At 41.2% G+C, this 26,070-nt stretch overlaps 2 protein-coding genes across 3 annotated transcripts; both read left to right on the top strand.

Annotated features, from left to right (window-relative positions):
- The first annotated feature begins 1,009 nt into the window (after nt 1–1,009).
- On the top strand, nt 1,010–6,851 carry entpd4 (ectonucleoside triphosphate diphosphohydrolase 4). Of its 2 annotated transcripts, none has more exons than XM_035640287.2 (13): nt 1,010–1,169; nt 1,538–1,665; nt 1,765–1,962; nt 2,051–2,256; nt 2,452–2,602; nt 3,021–3,124; nt 3,209–3,268; nt 3,462–3,616; nt 4,194–4,360; nt 4,469–4,793; nt 4,900–4,985; nt 5,084–5,245; nt 5,756–6,851. In XM_035640287.2, exons 2-13 carry the CDS (start codon nt 1,658–1,660, stop codon nt 5,988–5,990), a joined length of 1,857 nt encoding a protein of 618 aa, XP_035496180.1. In that variant the 5' UTR covers nt 1,010–1,169; nt 1,538–1,657; the 3' UTR covers nt 5,991–6,851. The 2 variants fall into 2 exon arrangements, with proteins under 2 accessions (XP_035496180.1, XP_035496181.1); XM_035640288.2 differs by having other exon boundaries at nt 3,462–3,592.
- Nucleotides 6,852–9,673: 2,822 nt separating this feature from the next.
- Nucleotides 9,674–19,024, top strand: slc25a37 (solute carrier family 25 member 37). Its single transcript, XM_035640290.2, has 4 exons — nt 9,674–9,999; nt 14,385–14,613; nt 14,918–14,974; nt 16,422–19,024. Exons 1-4 carry the CDS (start codon nt 9,805–9,807, stop codon nt 16,916–16,918), a joined length of 978 nt encoding a protein of 325 aa, XP_035496183.1. The 5' UTR covers nt 9,674–9,804; the 3' UTR covers nt 16,919–19,024.
- The last annotated feature ends 7,046 nt before the right edge of the window (nt 19,025–26,070 follow it).

Here is a 26,070-nt window from a genome sequence, read left to right on the forward strand (position 1 = left end):
TTTACAAAATTCTCATAAAACCATATGATCAGCTCTTAAAATATGCTCTGTTACAGTTTAAACTATCCAACAATTCAACTCAACTTGCAGCAACCTTAAAACCTTTCATTAGCAACAATATTCAAATAATTGGCACTTTGAAGTTGCTCATTGTGTTATAAGTACTTTTACTCTTTAGGTAAATTTCACTCATAATATAACTGTGGTTTTACTTTTACTATTTTCACACTGGTATTTCTACTTATGACAGCTTCAACCTTTTTCCATCACAGACTTTGAACAAGAATCTTATTATATTCATATACATAATAATACAATAAATACAACAACAAAACATGCGTTAGAGTCTGGCTGTTCAAATCAACATGTGAGACCTTGTAATTGTTTATAAAATATTTGAACAGTTACACAGTACAATATACAGTAATACAATTACTTTGTTGTAGTATACGTATTGTACTTTATGCTACTTACCTGTACACCACTACATTTGTAGATTAATATTTTACAAAAGACAAAATATAGATAAGCGACTAGAAATCAACTTTTAATATATTGAAACTCAATATATAATCAATCAACATAATCAACAGTATATAAAAAGGATAGAAATAGCTTCACCTGAATCAACTAGAAACAAAATCAAAGAAAAAAGAAATTGTTTTGTTGGGCCCCCAACAAAACAATTATAAAAGTCATCAAACCATCTTTGTTCTTTAAATCACAGCTGTGCAGAACTATTGTTGGATGACCATTTTGCAGGAAAATTTTTAAAGTTGCTCTAATCATACAACTTTTAACAGACACTGAATTTAACAATTACATTATGCATCATGAACCATTTTAATGATATATTATATAATAAATAAATAAATACCATAACCCCTTGGTAAATGACGTCCTGCAAGAGTTTTGCACCTCTGGTCTGACTGCGTTGTCCTTACCCGGAAATACCAGCAGAGAGCAGCAATAGCACGAGTGTCGCACTGCTTGTCATCCGGGCAACGCGGAGACAGAAATCAAGCGCACCGTGAACGAACCAACCAACCACGTCACTCGCCGGAGACGTGTCACATACCTTGGTCGCTGAGCGTTAGCCAGCGGTTAGCATCTGGCTGCCGAGACATGTCTCATTTTCGAGAAAAGCGAAGACTTTCACTTGTTCAGTAGTAAGTATCGATCTGGTTTAAAGCCAGGGACGTGTACGTTTACTGTGTTTACACTGACGTTTCGTAACTATATGTCAAATCCAGGTCTATTAGCTCACTCCTGTAGCCGGACTCTCTACGACAGTCCCTCTCTACAGCTCACGTTAATGTCATCTGCTTCACAGTTTTAAGTGTTTCACCTTAGTTCTCTTCCAATTTGGCAGATTTGTATCATTTAAATACACTAAAACTGCTCAGTAAAGCCTCGATAGCGATGAGAGAGCATCACCAGAGCAGAGCACTCGGTCCAACCGGAGGCCGTCTGAACATTAATTGTGAATTTTCTTACCGAGTGATGTTGAAAAAGTCACGTTCTTTTCTCCTCAAAGGTCACGATGAAGGTTGAGGAAAACGGGATGGAGCCGTGGTACAAGCCAGACCAGCCTCTGTCAGCCGACTGATCCCCGATGTTCTCTCAATAAAGCCTCGAGCTGAAGACAGTTTGCAGCATGGGGAGGTTCGTTTTAGCTGATATTTGTGGCTTAATTCACATATCCCTGACATTGTAGACATTCTGCTGCTGATCCTCATCTCTCTCTCTCTCGCCCGCGGACAGGATCAGCTTTTCGTGCCTTTTCCCAGCCTCGTGGCATTTCAGCCTGTCGTCCCAGGTTCTTCCCCGGCTCCTGGTACCTTCCCTCAGACAGCTGCTCTTCATCGGCCTGGTGCTCGGCCTCATAGGACTCCTTTACCTGCTGCTCGCCACCGGAAAGGGGCACGCCAGCTGGATCCGAAAGGAAAATCATTTTCACAGGTGCCCTAACAGATGCCGTGCAAGCGTTTTAATTCGTCATTCGGGCAATATTCAACGTCAATGTTGACCATTTTTTGCTGTTCAAAAGGCACCTGGCGAGGGTGACTGATGTGGACGCAACGGATACGAGCAACCCCAACCTGAACTATGGCTTGGTGGTGGACTGTGGCAGCAGCGGCTCCAGGGTGTTTGTTTACTGCTGGCCCCGGCACAACGGTAATCCTCATGAACTGTTGGACATCCAGCAAATGCGAGATCAACACCGCAAGCCAGTGGTCATGAAGATCAAACCGGGTAAGCTTCCCAACGCGAGGCTTCTCATCGATCCAAACATCATTTGAATGAAAGGGTTTTAAATATTCAGCGAATAGCACTCTTTGTTTAAAGACTCTTAATGATTAGATACAATTTAAAACAAACCATTATACGCTAACCTGTCATTTACTCATTCTAAAACAATATGTCTCCCCCTTTTTTTTTTCCTTGTAGGTATCTCTGAGTTGGCTAAAACCCCAGAGAAAGCCAGTAATTATATATATCCACTGCTGAGCTTCGCAGCCCAACACGTTCCCAAAAATAAGCACAAAGAAACACCCTTGTATATACTGTGCACAGCTGGAATGAGAATCCTGCCTGAAAGGTACAGTTGGGCCTGATGTAAATAAGACTGCACTTGGTTGGATTTACTTCTGGACTGATTCTCCTTCATGGTGCCGACCTCAGCTTGGCAGTTAATTGCGCAGGGCTCATTAGACAGCAGTCACTCTGTTGAACAGGTTAGATCAGAAAAATATAATGTTAATCATGTCATCTTGGTTTTTTCTAACATGATACAAATTAGATTTAGCACTCTCATGCAACACAGGTGGCTGATGTGGGTACTTTTAAAATTTGTTGACACCTGTACAAAATGTTCGTCCAGTTCTTAAATCAAACCAGTTTAAGTTCTTTCATCTGAGCAGACTGACTGCAATTGACCCATCTCTAAAATGGACTGACTTATACTGGAAACAGGAAAACTGTTGTTGATGAAATTTTGATTTGTTTTTTGATCTCAGTCAACAAGAAGCACTTCTTGAGGATCTGCGCACTGACATTCCAGTCCACTTCAACTTCCTCTTCTCGGATTCTCACGTAGAAGTAATTTCTGGAAAACAGGAAGGTAAATAATATAAACTGCATTCTCATACAAAATCTAATATAGCTTTATTCAAGTTCATGAAAAAATGTTTTTCATTGGTTCTAGGTGTCTATGCATGGATTGGAATAAACTTTGTCCTTGGAAGGTTTAACCATGTGCACAATGGTAAGAACCCAAGCAGGTATTATTTCAACAGCATCTGCTTTTTTTTAAAAGTACATATTTTTTCTCCCTTTTTTCCATTTAACAGTGAATGTGCTACATTTTAACTTCTACAAGGACATTTCTTGGGAAATGGTCACACAGTAATCACGTGGTGTGTCTGATTGTCTCCCCTTTCTCCTGTCAACTCTACAAGATGGGGAAGCTGTAGTGGAGGTGCATGTCCCAGGCAGCGAGCAGCAGGACGCGCTGGTGAGAAAAAGGACTGCCAGTGTCTTGGACATGGGCGGCGTGTCGACACAGATCGCATACGAAGTGCCCAAAACTGTAAGCTTTGCTTCTCCACAGCAGGTTATTATCCACAACCAATTCTGTTTTTGTGCTGTCTTTGGTTTTTGTTACTCACACTTTGTTCCTCTCCTTCCTTCCAACCTCTGTCATTCCCCCGATTAAACCTGTTTGCACCATTTTTGTCCCGTGGAGATGATCTGCTCTCCATTCATCACTGTGTGAGCGCATACTCTAAGCCTGCTATATGACTCCATAGCAGGATTCATGGCTGAGGACATAAAGTCATTTATGTAGAGACCAAGTACAGTGGAAGTTTAAAGATGGTGTGAAGATATATTGCAGGTTTGATTTACTCTGTCTGTCATCTTTGCTGACATGGATTTTTCTTTATACCACATGAAATTCAGCTGAATATTCACCGCCATCTTACTATGTAGTTTTAGCTTCTGCTGTGTCATGTGATGAAAAAACACTCAAAAAACTAGACATAATTTATCCTTTGGTGACCTGTTGTAGTAAGCGTTCATTTTGTGAATGTCATTATTGCTGTCATCTAGAAATGGTAAAAGAGAATATATGTCTGTGGGTTTATTATGAGGGTGTCCTCATTCCCAGGCGGATTTTTGTTGTCCCCTAGGAGGAAGTCGCCAAGAACTTACTGGCTGAATTCAACTTGGGATGTGACGCACATCGGACAGAGCATGTTTATCGTGTTTATGTGTCCACCTTCCTGGGTTTTGGAGGAAATGCAGCACGCCAAAGATATGAGGAAAATCTCATCAGAAATACTGCCACTCGAAACAAGTGAGAGCCAGTTGTCACCAGATCTGATTGGTTGATTTCTTTTTGCAAAAGTTTCTGACCACCGTACGTTTATGTGGTATGTTTACACTTTATTACTGCCCCATTCAGGCTGTTAGGTCAGCACAAAGGTGAGACAGCAGAGTCTCCCCTCCCGGACCCTTGTCTGCCCTCAGACCTGCAGGACGAGATTGGCCCATCTGCACAGAAGCTCCATCTGCGAGGCACAGGAGACTTCGACCAGTGTCGCCTGATTCTCCAACCGTTCCTGAACTGCACCAATGAGACCCAGACCTCCCTCAGTGGTATCTACCAACCTGCCATTGACTACACCAACAGTCAGTTCTACGGCTTCTCTGAGTTCTACTACTGCACAGAGGATGTGCTGCGCATGGGCGGAGATTATAACGCTTCCAAATATGCCGAGGCTGCGAAGGTAAATGCCACATTTACAAAAAAATTCCCTCTCGTGAAGTTAGTTAACTATTTATTGATGTGCTATCACTAGAAACTTTACTAATGTTGTGTTTGGATGTTTTCAGAGTTACTGTGCCACCCGGTGGAAGACTCTGAGGGAGCGCTTTGACTCTGGCTTGTATGCCTCACATGCTGATCTTCACAGACTGAAGTAAGTCGTGCTGGATTATTCTTGAGCCCAACTAACCACTCGTTCACACTAGTTTGTACAAGATTGTTCATCAATGGCTTTATGTTTATGCCTCCTAGGTACCAGTGTTTTAAATCGGCTTGGATGTATGAAGTATTGCACTCGGGCTTTTCCTTCCCAACCAATTATAAAAACCTGAAGACTGCCCTATTGGTCTACGATAAGGAGGTCCAGTGGACTCTTGGCGCTATACTTTACCGAACACGGTTTCTGCCTTTGAGGTAAGACGGCTTTAATCAGACGAGCCTTAACAAGTAATGTTAATGAGTGAAAATTATCTTCTTAAATCCCATCTAGTTAAATCTGCTCTTCAGTATTAGTGATTGATTAGTCTTCAGAGCTGTCTTTGATAAGAACACACTCTTAATTTGAATATAAGTGGACAGTTGAAGCAGTGATCAATACTTAAGATTACCTGGTAAAAGGGCATGCCACTAAGTTATGCAGAGATGCCGGCTTTTTGCTGCATTTGGCGGCAGGCCATAAAATGGAGGAATGTCTCCGGCCTCCATATTCTGTACCCAAACTGAAAAGAAACTCAAAGCAAATAACGACAAATTAAAATTCTCTTACTCAAGATCTTGGTGACTTAAATTAAATTAAATTCATATCGGAAAGAAAGGTTCACATGTTAACACGAAGAGAAAAATAATTGGTCCTGATCTGATCCGGTTGCTTAGACAATTTTTAATATGCACATGTTTCGTTTTGTTTCCTTCGACTTCTTTCAGGGACATCCAGCAGGAAGCTCTGAAAGGAGCTCATTCTCACTGGCGGCACAGCTTCTCCTTTGTCAACAACCACTACTTATTCCTGGCTTGTTTCTTCATTGTGCTGTTGTCTATTATGTTGTACCTAATGCGACTCCGCCGCATCCACCGGCACGCGGCACAACCTTGCACCCCCTCCTCTGTACCGTGGTTGGAAGACGGCCTTGGCTCACCCACGCTCCCTGTCAACCTCTGAACTTTCAGGTAGTGAGATTTGGACAAATGAGGAGGATCCTTTGTGAGCCCTCAGGCTTAGCCGAGTAGATGTTTGCGTATAATTTATTTTTTTTGACATCGAAATTTCCTTCTTTTTCTTTTATTAATGTCTGTCACTCCGGTGTCAATTTCAAATGGCAGCTGCCTCCAGGTGTCTTCTATTTAATTTCTAAAAATGACAAACACAGTGGTACTTTTCTCACGAAGGAATCTTCAATACCCAAATAAATGTGTACTCTATCATTTAACAAAGTTGGACAAATATACCACAGCGGCAATTCATTATATGTGTGGGCATTTGCCTTTCTTTATGCCTTTTATATGTGCATGATCAGATATTTTCTTTTTTGTTTTGATATGCAGAAACCTCAAATGCAATACGATTTCTGATTAGTGGAAGGAGCACTTTGTAACGCAGTTGGAAATGAGAAAATGAGACTTCACAGCACTTCGCAGCTGGAATGTTTTTTTTGTTTTTTTTTGTGTGCGCACGTCTTTCCCAAATTTGTCCACCTTTAGTGCAATACATGTCTTGACACTGTTGGGAAGTTCTCCAAATCACATCTGTTCTTTTGAGTAGAATATCAATCTCTCTTAAAGCCCTGCTGAAATTCTTGCATTTGGTTATCTTACTATTTTGTAGGATACCGCTGCATATACTTTATTTATGTTGAGCTTCATTTTTCAGAAGCCGTCATATCACTGCTGTGAGGGGATTGTAAATGAGGGCACGTGTCCCTTTATTTATATGAAAAATGGTCTAGTGAAATGTTTGCACAGATGAATGCGAAATAAATGTTGTCAAATTGAAATTCAGTAATAAAGTTTTTATGGAATACTTGTCCAGACTAAACAAATGTTGTCTTTCCTTGAAGTGAATCAGAAGTTGGTGTTTCTTAAAAGTAAAAACACCAGCCTCTCTTTTCACTGAGGAGTTAATCTCAATGTACTGTAAAGGTTTTCTTGGGATTTGCGATTAAGTGTTGCATTAGAGCAAGGCAAGGTCATCGGTTGTGAAAATGAGACAGCAATGATTTTATAAGGCTAAGCATGCAAGAATTATCAGCTGCGCAATTAAACTTGTTTAAGACGAGGGGATTTCTTCACCTAGGCTCCTTGCAGTATTGTGATTTTGCCAAAGCCGCTGAGAGAATTGTTTCGTAAAGAGACTGGTGCATTATGCCATTTGTAAACACAATGCAGACACTGCCACCTGATGTGCTGTCTGAAGCAAGTGTTAATACTTGATGCACTCTGCATGTGGGACACAGGAGTAGACCATCCTGTGTGGTCTCCATGAGATGGTATTAGTAGCCTTCATCAATTGCAACTTCCGCTGATTAATCTACTGTTGCACTTACATATTTGAAGATAGAGTAATACTATCACATACATGACCACAGCACATATCATACTGATAGGTTGACAACCCACACATTTGCTAGTTCTGAACACGTTGTCTATTTCATAGCCAGATCGCAGATTATGAACCTTGTAGTTAACAATCAAGAACGGCCTTTAAACAGCTATACATAAATCATACATCTGTGTCAAAGTGTATGATAAAGACAGAAATAACCTCTACTAGTACAAGCTTTACACGGCCAGTCCAACAGCTCTGACAGCAGTTTCCCTTGTGAACATGTGAATAACAACTTGAACAACGCTGCTGGAACAAGTGGCTCTTTAACATGTCAGGCTCCTATAATGCTGAGTCACCGATGTGTCACACTTCTTTACCGACACCCCCACAGTGACACTGCAGCAGGCTTTGTGTGTAGAAATTAAGTTGCAGCCAATGGTGAGTGACACAGGATAGTTCAAGATAGATAGATCAAGTCTTTGCTGTAAATACGATTGGCAGTTTCTTTCTTAAATAGAATGATATGATTTACAAATCGAATATTTTGAGTAACGGGTTGTTCACATAACTGGAGGAAACAAATCTACAATTCATATGTCTCTGCAGTGTAAAAAGGAGAGAACCACAAAATTGTGTGTTAAGTCGAACTAGGTAATATGCTAAATACAAACTGGCATGCAGTTGGATATCCAAGTGAAATTTAAACTTCTGACCTGAAAAAGAGACAGGATGACAAATCCAAAATCCCCATTATAAATCATTAAGAATAAGAGATGTAATGAGGAAAAAATGTGCTGGAATTCATTTAATCTCATTAAGACGACTGGTCTAAAAGGTCCTGGAAGATATTTGATTAACTCAAAAAAGGAGATCATGTTTTTGCATCTGTGTCTTTTTGCCAGTAAATGTCTTCGGAGGATCATGCAAAAGTTACCAAACTGATTTCCCTCCAAACTTGGTGGAGGGATGGGGCTTGTGCCTGGGAACAACTCATTAAATATTGGTGCAGATGCGGATTAAGGGGCAGATCCAGAATTTTTTTTCCACAATGTTTTATGACAAATAAAACATTCAGGTTATTTGACAACTTCCTTCTCTCTTCCTTCTCTCTTATATTGCTACTAAAAGAACTAGACAATCGTAAGTAGGATTGTTTGGGTTCGGCAGAGTACTGACAGCCATTCTATTTATGTGATTAATTGGAACCTAATGTACAGGTCTGAAAGTGTGATAACAGTGTCATACATCTTATTCAGGGCAGAAACTATATTATATTCCTTTTATTATATATTTAAAAGAAGTGTCCACACAAAGAAACAAAACCAATCATACGTATACATATTTTTACTGTAATTCTTTTTAGTCTGTTTATACACAGAAGTTGGGAGAGTATAACTTCCAGTGGTGGAAAGTAAAGAAAATACATTAACAAAATATATAAATGTTTAACTATTGTACTTTACGTCAATATTTCCCCTCCTGCCACAAAACATTTGACGGAAATGTTGTACTTCGTGATCCCCACATATATTTAATTTCTGTTGTAACTAGTTGATTTATGTACAATACATATGATCAGTTAAGGGAATAAGATGCAGTATTCTTCTGAATAGTAGAATGATTATGAAGAGCAAAAAAATGGCTTAATCTCGACCAACAACGACATTAAATTGATGCTTACATGTTTATGAATGAATCAGTCATAGCATTGCACTATATTATCGATATGACTCTCAATAATGGCCTCTGAGAAGGGCCCATTCTGCAAATTGAATATTCTTGATAAGCCGCGGGTATTTAATTTTCACGATACTTCCGCACTCTTACTTGAGCAAAGCTTTGAGGGACATTTACTTGTAATAAAAATGTATGTAATTAACGTTTATGTATAAATAGCCTAAGAATCTGAGTGTTTTCGTTCAGAACAAGAAAAACCCACGAAAAGGAGATATGTCCGTATGGGTGAACGGATGCTGTGTGATAAGGAGACCAAACCTACTTATCTTTTCAAGCAGCGCCGTGCGATTACACTTTCGCGTCCAGCCCATTCAAAAACTCTCGCAGAAAAGCGGGGATGCGCACAAACTGACATAACAGCCGGGCTGTGGGGAGCGTCAGAGGAATCTAGCATGGGAACTTCTGATTGGCCGCCTCTGACCGAGAGCCCGCCCGATTTGTTGAACACCTGGAACGCGATTGGGCCATATTCGCCCAGGACGCGCCCCGCCCCCCCCCCCCCCCCTCCCGCCCGCCCCGCCCCCCAGACGCCGACGTCACACGGGCGCTGCAACTCCAGTAAGTAGTGATGTTGTGGTGGTCCACGCCGCCAGCGCCTTCCAGAGTGTCGCCCCGCGCCGAGGAGCCGCTGTGAGAGAGAGAGAGAGAGAGAGAGAGAGGGGAGAGGGAGTGGGAGTGGGAGTGCCCGCCACGCATGGAGGTGACCTCGGACCGTGCGGTGGCAGCGCTTGAGATGTCGCAGAGCCAAAGCAAAGACGACGGGCCCTTCGACAGCGACAGTGTCTACGAGAGCCTGCCACCTCATGTCTCCGTGGCGACCCACATGACAGCGGGAGCCGTGGCTGGCATCCTGGAGCACACGGTGATGTACCCCGTGGACTCTGTCAAGGTACGAACGCGCGCGGCGGCGGCGGCGGCGGCGGCCCGGCGGTGAATCCCACTCGCTTTTAGCCAGCGCGGCTCATTCACTCAATCGCCGCCGCTAACTGTGCAGACGGTCCACTATCGATTGCTAACGAGCGTTAGCCGCGGGACGTGCACGCTGCCCATCGGTAGTTAGCCGCGCTGTTAGCTAACTCGAGCTCGACAGCTCGCGTGCCACAAGTAGGCGACACTTGACGAGCTCTTTACGCGGGCTAGCGTGGATACGAGTCGGGCTTGTACTAGTAGCACACGTTAGCCAAACCGAGTAGGTGGCGAGAGTTCTGCTATTCTCCGTTTGCTTCTTTCTCGATACAACTGTACACTTTGCTAACACGAGTGGAAGCCCTCTGAACGCCCACCGCACACCTCGCCCACCGCGCGGCCACATATTGGTTGGCAAGGTTACGACAAAGTTATCAGCGTTCAGAATAATCATGCGCGCGTTCCGCCGTGTCCCCCTTTTCCGTCTCTCGACCTCTCTCCGTTTGTTGTAGAAGGAAAGAAGCTGTCCAGACTTTATTGCCGGCGGCAGGTGAGGTGAAGGTCAAGTCTGTGGCTTGGCTGTGGTAGATGTCATAAAGCCTTGATATGACAGTCTGGTCTTATTGCCACACCGATGCCGCCATTCGTAAAACAATAACTTTTTTTGTAAAAGTTATTGTTTTACAATGTTGCTAAACGCTATAGTGCAGTAGCAAAATACGTTTCTGACTGTGGCCACTCACAGATGCACTGACCTGTTCACAAGTTTAAATTCCCAGGATTACACTGATAACTAAATAGCAAATTCAAATAGTTTATGATTAAGACCGTAGTCTTATTTGTTGAATTATTTGTCAGATTTAACTTTGTCATTTCGAACCAGAATTGTGTGTTCTTGTATTTACAATAGAACACATTGGAAATAATCAAATTATTGTTATGTACAAAGTAAATAACAAATCCATTATAGAATTTCAAACCACAGTAAAGCTGAAACCATTAATATATTGAATGATAAGTTGATCAAAAGAAACCGATATTCAGCTATTTCTCAGATTTAAAAAAGGAAGAAGTCATCATTGCAAGACATGTGAAGACATAATCTTTGGCTCTTGGAATTTGTGATGGCCATTTTTCATAATTTCTCGGCATATGGTTTAATCGATGAACAAGAGAACAATCTGCAGAAAAATTGATAATGAATGAAATTGGTAGCTCCAACCCCAATACATGTTGCAAATAGAACGTCATTCAGAATTTAATTCATTATTGAGGACCTCTTTTTTTTAACCTTACTTCATATGTTATGTGGTTCTGGAATCAACACGCATTACATAACATCTGACATCAGTGACTCACATTAGTGAGATGTTGATCTCAACTACATTTTGATTTTTAAAAAGTCAGTTCTGCTCTTTTGACTGAAACTTGCTACTAAAAAGCTGCGTATCAAGTTGCCAAGATATTATACTGTATGTCACTGCCCACATACATTTGCAAGTCAAATACAGTGGTTTTCACAGAGGTAACCAGATCATAACTTTAAATTTAGAAATTCTTGGACCAGCTTTGATTGTACAGGCACAAGTTCAGTTCAAATGGAGGCAACTCTCCTGACTCCAGCACTTTGCATGGCTTGTACTTGAACAAACTTGTTTGACAATGAGCGCTGGTTTGAAGTTAGAGGCTGTTGATGAACATACGTTAACGGATATACATTTTTAAGCTAGTTAAAGATTAGCTTGTGTCTGCAGAGCAAATCTCTAACTGTTGGGTTGAATGTGGCCCTTGCCCCCGAAATCCTCTCTTCGGCTACTGTTTTCTAACAATGTGGTGTTGTTTTGATAATTTGGCATGCGGCTCGACCCTAACAATAATCTTGATGTGGCACAGAAAACTGCAATCGTACTGTGACAAAATAAGATCATTAAATCCTTTGTGCTTCATAGTCTTGACGTCACATCTGTCCAAGTTAACCCTATGTTGATCATTATTTTTTTAATTTTTTATCATCAACTTTATCTGTTTAGCACTTCCCTTAGAATAAATGCTGCTCAATGTGCTTTACAAGAAGGAAATCTCCTTCACGGAGTGCTTCATTTTGAAAATAGACATTTATTACACAAACCACTGTTGTCATTTCCTCTTAGCACTTTCCAGCTGTGACCATTCAGTTCGATTGGTGCATGTCTGGAGTTGAAACATAACCTGTTTTGAAATTTCAGTGGATCCAAAGTGATGAAAGACCCAAACGTGGTTCCTGTTTCCACCCCCCCACCCTCTGTTTATACTAACAATTGCAATATACAGCACAGAACAACAGGCGTCTTAGAATTCAGAGACAGACTCCATTCATGCCTTTATTTCCAGCCCAAAATCTTCAATCTGTATTTAGATGAGCTAAGCAGCTATTTTATTCAGTCTGAAATAAAGTATGTTTCAGCCTCCCAGTGAGGACATAGAGACAGCTCGGACTCGGGGAGTAGCCCAGCTAAAGCTGGGAGGGGGATCTTATCGAGCTTGTGCACATTTGGGATCAGCCTCACACAGTGAAGGGTGTGTGTACGCATTTGCTCCTCTGTTGTGATGATAGAACCACAACTGCCAAAGCTGAATTTGAGAGATAGGACACAGAATAATGTATGGATTAGAGTGGTTCCTTTTCAGGACGAGGAAATTGGATTCACTAGAGTTTGTCACCTGTTTGACTGTGACAGTGATGTTAACAAAATCTTTATGTATACAAAATGTATGTGTACATATATTTTGTGTATACTATACCTTTATGTATACTTTAACTAAACATTCAGGCACTGCCATAATACATAATATAAAGATGTATTCAAATAAAATAAACTTTCTCCAACATTTTTTTTTTTTATGGTTAAACTTTGAGTTTTATATCTGGCTTTTAGTAACAGAAGAAGCACTGTGCTGTGCACAAGATGTCTTTTACAATCAGGCAATCAGTACTAAAATTGAGCACAGTCCGAGGATACAGATATAACAAAGTATCTGAAGATTACTTTGTACCCAGCATAAGTTGAACTGCAGATTAGCTGTTGAGCAAAACAGTATTGTCATTTTTTTGGACATTGAAAGGCTATTTTATAGCCTGTGTCTTCAACAGAACGGTGCAATTTAAAGTCCTGAATTTAGCCTCAACAACATAAAATGTAAACCAGGCTCCTCGGTTTTGTGTGCCCCAGGTTCCCAAATCTGTATCGAACGGAAATGTAATTGATACTTTATTGTCGCACCAAAGGAAGGAAACTCATGGGAACTTGCTGGGGAAGATAGACTCGGCCTATCTCCTGAGTTTGCCCCAGATCTCCTCGCAAATAAAAAACATGCTTTGTGCTGGTCAGATAACTTGGCATGGTGGAGTAAAACAAAGAGCTGCCACAGCCCCCCGCACGGCCTTGTGAGAGACACGCATCACTCTGACAGGCCCTCACTGCCGCCACGAGCACTTACTGTCAGAACAATGTGACAACATTACAAGCAACAAAACACCGAGAAACCATGATTGGACTTATGCCATGTGTCAACTTAGGCTACATCCACACTACTAATTTTAGTTTTAAAAAAGCAACACTGCTGCTAATTCACGCCTGCTGTCCAAAATACTAAGAAACAGAAACGTTTGGAAACGCTGCCCGCCCTGTTTTAGTTTGAAAAATACAGGGGAGCGTTGTTATATGGATGGTATTGGTTGTATTGTGGGTCCAACAAGATAAATCCCTTGTGTTTCTTTTCACCATTGCTATTTCCTGTGCTCAGTATTTGTCTGTAACTTAGCAACAGACTGCAGTGAAAAGAAGCCGCTTCCTGTTTACACCAGCATATACATGCCAAGTATACGTGAATGGCCACGTGATATGAGCATGTTAGTATGGATATGACTTCTGATACTGAGCTAAAACGCTCGTCTGGGCACAGATCGGTTTAGTTTTACAATGAAAACGTAGTATTTAGCCCTAGAAGCCACCCACAATCACATTCATGCAGAACCCTAACTTAAAGTAACTAGGAGTAAGCGTCTGTCGCTAGTACGTCTCTTAAAGGTTTCAGGGAGTGATGTTTACAAACTGCACACGCAGTATTGTGAGGTGCGGTTCCCACCATTGTTTTTTTCAATTTAGAGAGCCAGGGCTGTGCTGGAAAAAAAACAACTATTTTGTTTTGGACGTACACACAGAACTGACAGCTAGCTGACCGTGAGGAAATATTCCCTGAATTTGACAAAAAGTGTATTGGATTCAAATCGCTTACTGCCCCTTTAAGCACTCGGGCAACTGTTATCAAATCTAACCACGTGGGAACAAACAACGATGAGTGGTTAAAAAAATGTGTTTATTATTCCAGACAAGGATGCAGAGCCTGCAGCCAGACCCGAATGCACAGTACAGAAGTGTGTACGGGGCTCTGAAAAGGATCATTCAGACGGAGGGGATCTTCAGACCGCTGAGGGGCCTCAACATCACCATGATGGGAGCGGGACCTGCCCATGCGCTCTACTTTGCCTGCTACGAGCGGGTCAAACGCTCACTGAGTGACGTCATCCAGAGTGGAGGCAACAGCCATTTAGCCAATGGTATGAGCTCCCACATCTCGACACAGATCACTCGCTTGTCATACTAACTGTTAGCAACATGGCCTGGAGGAGTGTTGTAAGGATTATGCATGTCAATGCCGTTTTTCTGTTTACAATGGCAACGACATGCCCTTTGGGTTTTCTTGGATGTAAACACCAGGAAAAGACCTGGTAATTCACCCTCACCTACGAAAATAAGTATCACATTTGTGACAAATGTTGTTACTGTTTGTTTTGTTGTTAATATTCTTGTGAAAAAAACAGTGACCGGTGTAGAGTTGACTTGATGTTTATGTTTTAACAGGTTTGGCAGGTAGCGTGGCCACTGTTCTTCATGATGCAGTCATGAACCCAGCTGAAGGTAAGAAGAATAAGGTTGCTCCTTGTAGAGCGGCTCAGTGGTGCAGCTGTTAGCACTGTGGCCTTTCAACAAGAAGGTTCTGGTGCTCCAGCTACTTCCCACAGAATGAAATAATGCTTTTTTTTGCCTTAGTTGGCGTCTGTAAATTGCATATGGTTGTATGACTCTGTGTTATCCCTTGTGAATAACTTTTGCCCTGCCTCCTGCCCAATGTCAGCTGGGATTGTCTTCAGTCCCCCATGACCCTCTAAAGGTTAAGCTCATATGAATAATTGATCGATTGTTGGCCTTCTAAGGAATGAACGTGACAATAATATTTTTTTTTTATTCTCAACAAATCCCATGAAAACCAGCAATGAAATGATCCTTTTAACAATTATAATCTGTGTATCTAACATGTGATATTATTTAGTCTTATTGAACTTCATTGATGAGCCACACTGTTTGACTTTACTGCAATGTACATAGGCCCTGTAGCTTTTTCATGTTGCTGCGGCAAATGCTCACTAGTGCATTCTGCTGGAAAACGGTGCCTAGCAACTACTCTGCTTACTCCTGTCATTTGTAGCATTAGCAAAGTGAACTATGTGTTTTAAAGAATTCAGCTCCATTATGAACAAAATAATTTGGGGCTGGTTGCCACAAAAAGGGTCTGTAGGTCAGACAGACAAACTAAGATGTCCTGTGTTAGGGCCTTTTTTTGGAAGTATTGACAACATAAAAAATATACAACAAATACAACTCTATCCTTTCACCAACTTCATTATTGGACTTTGTCAGTCAGCACAGTATTACGAATGAAATGATTGATTTGTTTCACACATAAGGTATTCAGACATGCACTGAAGTCGGGACAGCGTCGTGAGCTTCCCTGGAGGGGCTGTATATGTGAGAACATAAATGTTCGCAGATGTTGCTCCGGACATTCTCCGGAGTTTCTCCTGCCAGCCCCTAGGTGTAACCTGCGGATAATGTCCGAGTGAGCCCATGCGAGAACACAGGAGGAGAATCTCTGGAGAATTCACGGTGACGAGTGGGAGTTTTGATCAGCATGAACAAAAACACTACTGTCTGCGGCTGAGTCATCGGAGCCTCCTGCTGCTTTACCCAGATGCCACAGAACGCTCCAGAGATTATCCTGCTGTTGTGAACGCTACGGACTCGAACATTCTCCTGCTGTTCTCGTCCTACGTGAACAGTGAACTCTGCAGAATGTCCAGAGGCAATTTTGCGGACATTGTCATGTTCATGTCTAAAAACAACTTAGATACCCCATGGTAACATCCAAAAATGAACCCTTGTCCACTTGCAGAATTTAGTTGTGAACTTTCATCTCTTCTCGTTTCACACGTGTCTTTTGAGCAGGTATTAACGTCCCTTGAAAGGATAAAACTGTGCAAATAATGGATGGATGCTAACACGTTCTCTGTTTCTTTCCATCACTCAGTGGTAAAGCAGAGGATGCAAATGTACAACTCTCCATATCGAGGACTCTTGCATTGTGTTCAAACAATAACGCGGACAGAAGGCATCGGAGCCTTCTACCGCAGCTACAGCACGCAGCTGACCATGAACATCCCCTTTCAGGCCGTTCACTTCATCACCTACGAGCTGATGCAGGAACAGTTGAACCCCCACAGACATTACCACCCCGGCAGCCACATAGTTTCGGGAGCAGCAGCGGGCGCCATTTCCGCAGCAATCACAACTCCGCTTGACGTCTGTAAAACGCTGCTCAACACACAAGAGAATGTAGCCCTCAACTCCGTGAACATCAGTGGCCACTTAACGGGAATGGCCAATGCCTTCAGGACGGTGTACCGGCTTGGTGGCCTGTCAGCCTTCTTCAAAGGTATCCAAGCACGAATTATATACCAGATGCCCTCCACCGCTATTGCCTGGTCAGTGTACGAGTTTTTCAAGTACTTCTTGACAAAGCGGTAGTCGGAACAAGTGGCAGGACCTGGCAACCTTGGAGCAACCCACAACCTAGACTGACAAAGGAAGCTCCGACATGTGTCATCGTCTTCCTCCTCCACTCCCACAGACCCATCAAACACAACTCTCCACACTCTTTTCTACATGTGGTGACCATATGATCAAAATGTCTTGAATGATGTTTATGGTTCTGTTGGTATTGGAACGTTTTATTTATTTTGTTTGCTTTCTGAGGCTGTATTTTAGGGATGTTTGTTTTGTTTCTTGGAGTATTTATGAAGAATTATTACAACACATTCCTTATTTCTACTGAACAGTGGACATGACATCTGCGCTTTTCAAGTGCCTCATAAATATTATATAGTTTTTTGTTTTGTTGTTTTCTCTTTTTGTCACCGGATTTTGAGAATTGCTAGTTTTGGTCCAAGTTGTATAAAAAAACGTGGTCAATTCTGTTCTAAGATTATAATTTTGTCATAATCAGTCACATTTTTCCATCCTGAGAGACTCACACTCTCAGGATCAAGGTGTATAGGCCAATACGGCCCATTTATTTGCCCTGTTTAAGTGAATTACGAGAACACTCCTGAATCACGCACAACAACCTGATGCAGAAAGAAGGCAGCTTTTTTTTGTATTCAAAAACATATATATATATATATATATTTTAGGGTGACTATTTCTGAGAAAATATTATGCAGGTCCGAGGGTGGATCGAATAAGGCTGTTACTTGATACGTTTGGCTCAACCCTTTATGTGCATTTGTGGTGTGATGTTTATGTATGTATGTATCATAATGACCTATGAACCTAAAGGTCGTAGATTGTATATAAAATATTTTTCAGAGTTTATGTTTGGCTAAAACTTACAGTCCAGTGATGTTGGGCGCTCTTCATTACCATGAGACCAAGCCTGATCAAATCAGCCGGGTAAGCAGGCAAATGCCGTTTCTTTCATTTCCACTCGTCCTGTTGTAGTTACACATTTCCTGTGTGCTCACTGCTCTCTCCAGCCTATTGTCTATTTTTGATGCAGTAGTCAAGACATTCCTCCAGATATTGATGTAATCCAGCAAGCAGCCAGATTTATTTGTTTTTAATTATGGAGTTGTTGTTTTTTCTTACTCTGGAAAAAGTTCAGAGAGTTCGTAAGATTCCAGTTGTCTCACGGAGCTCTTAGCAACAGATTCTTCATGCTTGTACCGTTGGATGATTATTAATATACCAAAGACATGCATTGTGTTCTATACATCCTACTTTGAACCTGTAATTATGATGCTATGTGCCTGCCTGCTGTGTCATTCCACACTCACCCCCACATAGTCTGCACTCAGAGAAAAGTTAAATAGCTTCTTCAATTCTCAATTCTGTGTGGTCATGGAGCCTGTTGGAGCAAGACAAGTCTTTACTGCCTGAGCATTTCCATTTGCAAAAGTTTAATGTAGAAGTTCAATGATATTATGAATATTTTTGGAAAGTTTGGACAATTACAGTGTGACCTAATTGTTATTGACTGATTAGTTGTTTTAGACTATATAAACAGCTCATTTTGAATATCGTTACATGTGCAATATGAATTTCACATGAATGGATAATATGTTAAAACTTGAAAATAAAAGAAGCTTAGCATAGGGCCATGCAGCTGGTTAATTCTGATCACAGTATGTTTTGTCTGTTGTCCACGTTTGTCATTTCACCTGGATCCAATGACAAACATCTACTCTTCAAATTTTAATCATGTTGATGAACAAAAGTGAAGCAGAAGTCAGAACAGTTAATTTATTTGCTTAACACTTTTCCTCATTATTCCTTTGAGGTGTCAATCCATAATACAGAATCAAGTGTCCAAGTACTTTAACACGTAAAATCAGTGTTTCTAGTATATCCTTACATTTTAGAGAAGACAGAAGTGCTGATATTCCATTTTCATGATGTAAATATTTGTATGCTATTTACGCACAAATGATCAGAAATGGGAGTTGGGGTGGTAGTTTGCTGAGTGCCATCTCCGCCAACAGGAATGCCTAGAAGTTTGAACATGCAAATATGAAATGATTGTAATAATGCTGCTACAGTATGTAACACTGGAGCTGAAATAAACATGAAACTGAGGAATGGTTCTGTTATATTTTTTGCTTGACTAATCTAATATGTACTTTGAAACTTGATGTCCTGTCTCGTTCTTTAAGATGTTGGGGAAGGTGATTTTATTCTTATTAAGTGTCACCAGTTAATCTGGCTTTAGTAAGACATCACTTCCGTCCCAATGTCATCAAATAATATTTCTACCAGGGGGAATGTCTAACTGCTGTTGAGATAGATTATTTTTATTACAAGAAATAAAATGGGATTTGCACTACCAGTTGGAAAACAACATAACGTGAATGATATTGAACTCATCTTTCAAGGTAAAATAATCATGGATATTTGACCCATTGACTGAGTACTCTACTTTTCCCATGAGAAGGATTTAGTGATGAAAATTGTTTTTTTTGCAGATCCTAAAAACCACGTCAGACCCTCGCTGTTGGTGTGGTTCAAAAGATGAAGTTGCAGTAAATGAAAAGCTCTGGGCAAGTATTCATACTGACTATTTATACTTTGGTTCTGTTAACTGACAGTGACAAATTTTCGACAATGCTCAATGTGGGTGGAGCCATCATCAGTTCAGTCATCAATATGTGCTATGAAAAAGACTAATTACAAATATTGCAGAGATACCTGCCAACCTGTCTGTACAGCTGACAACTAGCAGTAATAAGTGACAAAATATGTTGATTTGAAATTAGTTTGCACCAACCCTATAACGTATGTATCCTGCAGGAGTCATATTGTTCCTGTAGGGGGCGGTATAGTCTTATTTAAAAGGCAGCGATGGTGTGGACGATCAGAGGTCAGTGTTTGGACCTGCCAACATTCAAACATCTACGTAATGATGTAATGATGAGTCCAGCACCGTTGGCTCTGCTCTTGTTTTTGTCCTTATGAGAGAAAAATGTTTGAAGTAAGTTTGATGTCATTCCAATTTACATTACATATCAAATTTGGGCTTTAAAAGTTAGTATCTTGATTTTGTGCAGCGGCCTTCTGCTTTCATTGATTTATTAAAAAGATAAATCACTGAATAAACGAGGAAATTCCTTTTCAGGTCCACCTGATGTTTCCCTCAAACTGTTATCTATGGGCTAACTCAGCTCCAACTCTCAATTTGTAAAGGCCTCACTTTTTTACTTTGCAGAAAAAGATGAAAAAAAAAATACAAAAAGATATCACACTTCTATTTTTCTTATATTCAACATGGAATTCAATTCAGGTACCCCTGTTTGTGTTACAGCGACAAAGGGGAGATGTGTTACTTGATTAGACTGAGCAATACCCACTTTCTATCTGTGCAATTTCAATGTCGTATGTTCAATCCTGGTACACTGTATATATTCTGTTTACATTGAACATACTATTTCTATTATTTATGAAGGAGCTGGTGTCCTGTATGGGGCAGGACTTGTTCTCCATCAGTGACAAAGGTTTCAACTGCAAAACCTCTTCCTCAGGTAGAAGTGTGGTTGTCAACACACCTGCAGCCTCATATATCTCAAATCATCTGCAAATTCCATAATTGTTAATATACACACAAGGACAATATGCACAATCATTGAATCAGGCGACACCTACAGTACGTGAGTATCACATCAACAAAGGATTAGAGGATTAGGCGCCTGCATACTCACACTTGCCCTTGTTGACCTGCTATTCTTCACACTTATCCATGTGTGCAATTTGTTTGTTTTACCTATTCTAGTGATAATATAAAGCTAAATCAAATGTGTGTCCTGGAGTGTGTGTGTGCGTGATGACAGAAAAACGGGACTGATCTGATAAAAGGAAAAAAAAAAAGTGAAACGAAGACAGTGCAGCGCTTTATTCCAAACCTGCCTGCTTCGAGACACGTACACTTGTGCCGTAGCGTCGTTGTCCCCGATGTGTTTAGTTTTCGCCCTCGTCAACGAGCAGGTTGTTTATCTGAAGCGCACAATGGACGGCCCCCTCAGCACATGTCCAAGTATGACAACTCCTCTAATCACTTTAATCTGCAGTAAACTATCCCACTACTTTCCATCATCATACCACAGATAAACACATTGGAAATGTCCTCTGTGTATACCTGTTCCCCCCCCCCCACACACACTGTTTGCAGCCGCGCAATCAAAGTCAGCCATCAGTGAAGTTGGATGCAGCAATGCCTCTGCTGATGGGAGAAGAAAGGCAGCTGGTACCGTAACATGTGGGATCCAGTTACACTATCCGAGGAAGTTTACGAGTGTTCCCATGTGAGAAGATCGGGGATGTTTTAAACCTTCTTATCAACTTCAACAACAAAATTTGTCAGACAGTCACGGCATATTGGAGCACTGACAAAGGCAGTCTTTGTGGTCAGGCTCTGGCTTTCGCCTCATCTGTTATGAAGATCTGCTTGTTTTTCAAAGCACCATTGGCCACCGTAAAGAGCACGACGACGGCTCCACGACCACACTGTTCACTGCCTCTCGTAACCACATCCCCCCGCGTGTACAGACGAGGAAGATAAACTCCTGAGAACAGAGGCTTAACATTGTGTTTATTGGCATTTATACCAGCTTCATTTCTATATCCCAGAAAATCTGTGAGGAGCCATGTACCGGCAAAAATCTATGATCCAAGTATACAGGGGGAGATAAGGCAGTGATGTTACAAACTCCTCTTCAATGCTTTTCATAATTCCCTCGCCAAATCCAGTTAATCCAGGTGGTGCACAGACGGATTTAGAGACAATCCCCGAGACCGAAAGAATGAAAGAGAAGGTAACAATCATGAGGCTGTTGTTCTTAAGTCTGCTATGTTTGTCTCTTTGAGCTTCCCCCTGTGAGGAAGGGCAGGTATTACAATGACAAATACAATAAAAATGGTCTTCCCAACCTTCAGCTTCACCCTTCAACAAGCGCCTTTATCTGATGAGCGAGTTCATATGTGGCTTGAGAGACACTGAGTCAGATATACTGTCAGATTTTCAATGCCGTCAAAACAGATGCTATCTGCCCCTCTTCATGTTTAATTACCTGTTTACCCCAAGGGCCTGGAGTGAATGGTGCAGCTGCTGGTATTCTTGAGAAAAAAAATATCACTTCAGTTTGAATAGGCAACTATGGACTGTATATAAAAATGGTCGTAGTCACTGGATCCAGGAAGTGAAGCCGATGCGGAAGTGTCTGAAGCCTGTATTCTCTGGAATGACCAGCAGAGGGCGACTTCACTAGTTGCAAAAACAGGCTGTTTCTGTAGACGTCTATGAGAAAATACCATAACGTCAGTAGGCATTTCCTGAGGGGTTTATGGTCTTGATCTCAGGGTGAAATGGACAATAAAGCACTGTATGCATTGGAGCGTGGATGCAGCGTGATTGAGAGCTAGTAGCGCATGGTTGCAGGTGTAGGATGACGTGCAGTGAACAACAAGCTCTCAGTCAGTCAGTCGGCTCCACATCCTCCGTATGTGGTTACTTTTGGTTCCAAAAGACCAAGATGGCGCAGGTCAAAATACTAAACGGAAAGGCTTCAAAACAGCTGTCGACAGACCAATGGGTGACGCCGCGGTGGCTTGACAGACAACAGTCAACTTTTGTGCCCCCCGGCGGTTCCAGGTTGTATAATTGTTTGGTCGGTGTCGTAAAGACGCTGCACTCGTACGGACGCAAGTACTTCTTCCTCAGAGTTGGCTCCTGAGGATGTTGTCAGCATCACTTTGGAGATAACGGAGGAGAAGTAAGAAGTATGTGCACTGAAGCTCCGACTTCACTTTCTAGCATCACCATTAGCATTGATAAGTAGGCCGGTTATGTGACTCTGATAGAAAGAAGGCGAACTGCGTGTCGTTTTTGAAACCCGTCAAGTCCCGGGGGCTCTCTCCGCGGACTCAATGCAAGTTCCGAGGTTCAGTCGTTTCATCTCTTTTGCTATCGCTCTCCTTCTCCACCTGCTTTTGTTCCTTGTTTTCTTTTGCAAGGGTTAAGTTGTTTTAGTCAATGTTCCACCGTCTGCCATTTCCATCCCTGGAGAACGCAACTCTCCTCCTCGTTGTGGTTACACAATCGGTAGCGCAGTTCCTTTGTGCCGTAAAATTGAGCCGTAATTTTTCCTGTGTAAACCGCATCCCGGGGGCCACGAGAATTATATAGTGAAATCAAGACTTATAGGGGAACAGTATAAACACAGATGGTGTCAGTTTTCTATCACCCTTGCACTGTGCAATCCATTTTAACCATCTTATTGACAAGTTTAAGCCAAAAAAGTTATCTATTTCCACTTTCAGGACGTCGTTAAGATTCATGTCTGGTTTCATTTCTTCAGCTTCTACATTGTAAGACATGTCACAGTAGTATCATTTAGTATCGCAACTAACTTCATATAGATGCTTGTTTGAAGGAGATAGTCACTCAATGTGAAAACAGCAAAGTGACAGAAGATGTTTGTGGAGACAAACATATATTCTCTGTAAGTAATAAAAATATTAAGATTATAATACTCTGGACACATCATGTCTCAGTACAAGACAGATCTCAAAGAGGAGAGGGGCGGGTTACTGCCGTGAGGGCTCTCATGCTCTCAGTCCCATCAGACCTCTGCTGCTCACACTTTGGTTGTGTTACTACAAACTTGCCCGTCTCAAATATTTAAAGCCCTAAATCCTGCCTGGCATCTTATCATCACTGTTATAGGCTGTGTAGTGAGTCAGCTCAGCATGCCAACCTGCACGAACCAGGATATATACTCACTTCTCAGGCCACATTGTTGGAATGAACCTTTGTTACATATATTTCAAAGTTACTCTTTTCAGTTAAATACTGGGTGATTTAACTATAATGTCTGGTTAATCTGTAATGTTTTTTTCCTTGACAACTATTAAATGATCTCCAAAGGACATATTTCACAACCTTACATCCCGACTTGTGTTCGGTCATAGAGGCACACTTGGCAGATTAAGAGATCCTCTCTGTGTATAATGCAATTACCACAAAGGGGAGAAATGTCTCGTTCAAAAAGACGCATGCAGTGCTTCAAATATAAGGCGGAAATTTGTGATTCCACAAACTCAGTCTTGGTTTTGTTTCATAAATTTGGCACTTTACATTTCTGAAAACTGTAATACTTTTGCCTCACACAATGGTTTAACACGCTACGGATGCGGTGGATATACAGCGCAGCAGTGGTCGTTAACAATTCATCTCCATTAATCTCTGGAGAGAGGAGACGCAACCGATTCGAAAGCCGATGAGTGGAGGAGGAGGAGACGCTTCCCTGTAGCAGCAGCAGCAGCAGCAGCAGCAGCAGCAAACGGATGAATGAAAAGGCCTTTGAATAGCTGTCAGCTGACTTAGCATATTGTGAGACATGACTCGAGTATCCTGCCAGAGCCATGTGATGATTTCCCTGTTTTGTGTGTGTGCAATAGGCATTTTTACTAGACCTCAAAAACCAGACAATGTAGGTGACAATGATGACAGCGATATAATGCTGTTAGAACTTTCTAAATTAATAATTACTCAAATTGAAATGTCAAATTATGACGACTGTATTATTCAGAAATAATGTGTTGTATGTGGTACAGACTGAAGGCTCAGCCTCGCGACCAAGGAGGCAGTGACTTAACCTGCTGAGGACAGCGTACATACAGGAATTCATGTGATAACCAAAGGAGACATTCAGGTATGGATAATATCAATAGGCTCAAAGATAACCATCTGCCGTCCGTATCTGAGAGCAGTGCAGCTCAAGTACTTACTGTGTCTTATACAGACATATGCAGGTGGTTGATACACAACCTTTAAGCCAAATGCAACTGCCGGGCAACCAGTTTATCTTCACGTGGCTCCACAGCCACAGAGAGAGAGCCCATGGCTGCAGTAAACCTTATTTTACAATGGTTTATTCACGAAGCAAAAGGCCTGTGTAACATTTAAAACGATGTGTAGGAAGACTTTATACTGTTTATTGCATGAGCATCAATAGATTTTTGGAAGAGGTCACACAGGAATTTATGTTTTCGTAATTTTTTCAACAAAGCTTCAGTATACTAAGATTCTGGTTGTATAAGGGTTATACCACATACACTCTGGATCATTACTAAAAATATAATCATGACTAAGTAATATCTAAAACTATGGGGTGCTTTGTAAACAACGTAAAACTATTTATATAAATGGGAAGTAGTTCAATTCACATTTTATGAACGTTTTTTTTGAATTTGATCTTGCCCAATGTTTCAGTGGTTTAAGCAGATATTTTGCAGCATATTTGAAGGGGCCATCCTAAAAAACAACCACATTATTAAGATTGAAAATAGCTCTGTATGTGCTTTTCTGTCACCTTTTTTCCACTAATGTTAATTTACAATGGAATCAATTGAAATAGTTTTTGCAAAGTTTAAAGTAAAATAATGAGGTAAAATTAATTTGTTCTACAAACACTTTTTTTCCCCTCTAATTCCTATATCTTTTTGTCATTTTCCCCAATAGTTTTGTCTTGTGTTTCTTCTTGTGTTATTTCACATGTTGTTTCCTCCCTGTACTGTTTGTTACTCTTCGTTCTGACCTGCCAAAGGACTTCAGATAAAAAATTATCTTGTATCTATGATCTGGTCTCTGTATGACTCACAGCGGCGGTCGTGTTAACAAACAGGTTTTGTTACTCCAATAATTAGTTTCACATTCATGAGTTGAGGCACAAGATGCGTTCACCACCTCGTGCCACAGTAGTGCAAGCAAAGCAGATTGAACCTGAGAGTGCAAGACAAAGACCGATCATCTGGACGCAATGAGGTTGAAGTGACTATGTCATATTTTTCATATCTTCAGTCAACCAGATTTTCTGCTTTTTCTATTTCATTCATACTGTTCTTTGACCAAAACACCACTGTCTATAATTTCACCATGATCTAATAAGTTTATAATTTATTTTTTGGATTTCCAGACTGAGCAGTTTTGAGATAAATTCCCCAAATTTTAATCTTAATTTTAAACTAATTTCCTCTGTCACCCCAAGATAGCTGATGAGCAGATCAATTTTCATATTATAAGAATCTTTCACCCTCACCTCATATCACACAGACTCATATCCAGTATAAACACT

Source organism: Scophthalmus maximus, chromosome 19, assembly GCF_022379125.1.
Source record: "Scophthalmus maximus strain ysfricsl-2021 chromosome 19, ASM2237912v1, whole genome shotgun sequence".
Taxonomy (NCBI): Eukaryota; Metazoa; Chordata; class Actinopteri; order Pleuronectiformes; family Scophthalmidae; genus Scophthalmus; species Scophthalmus maximus.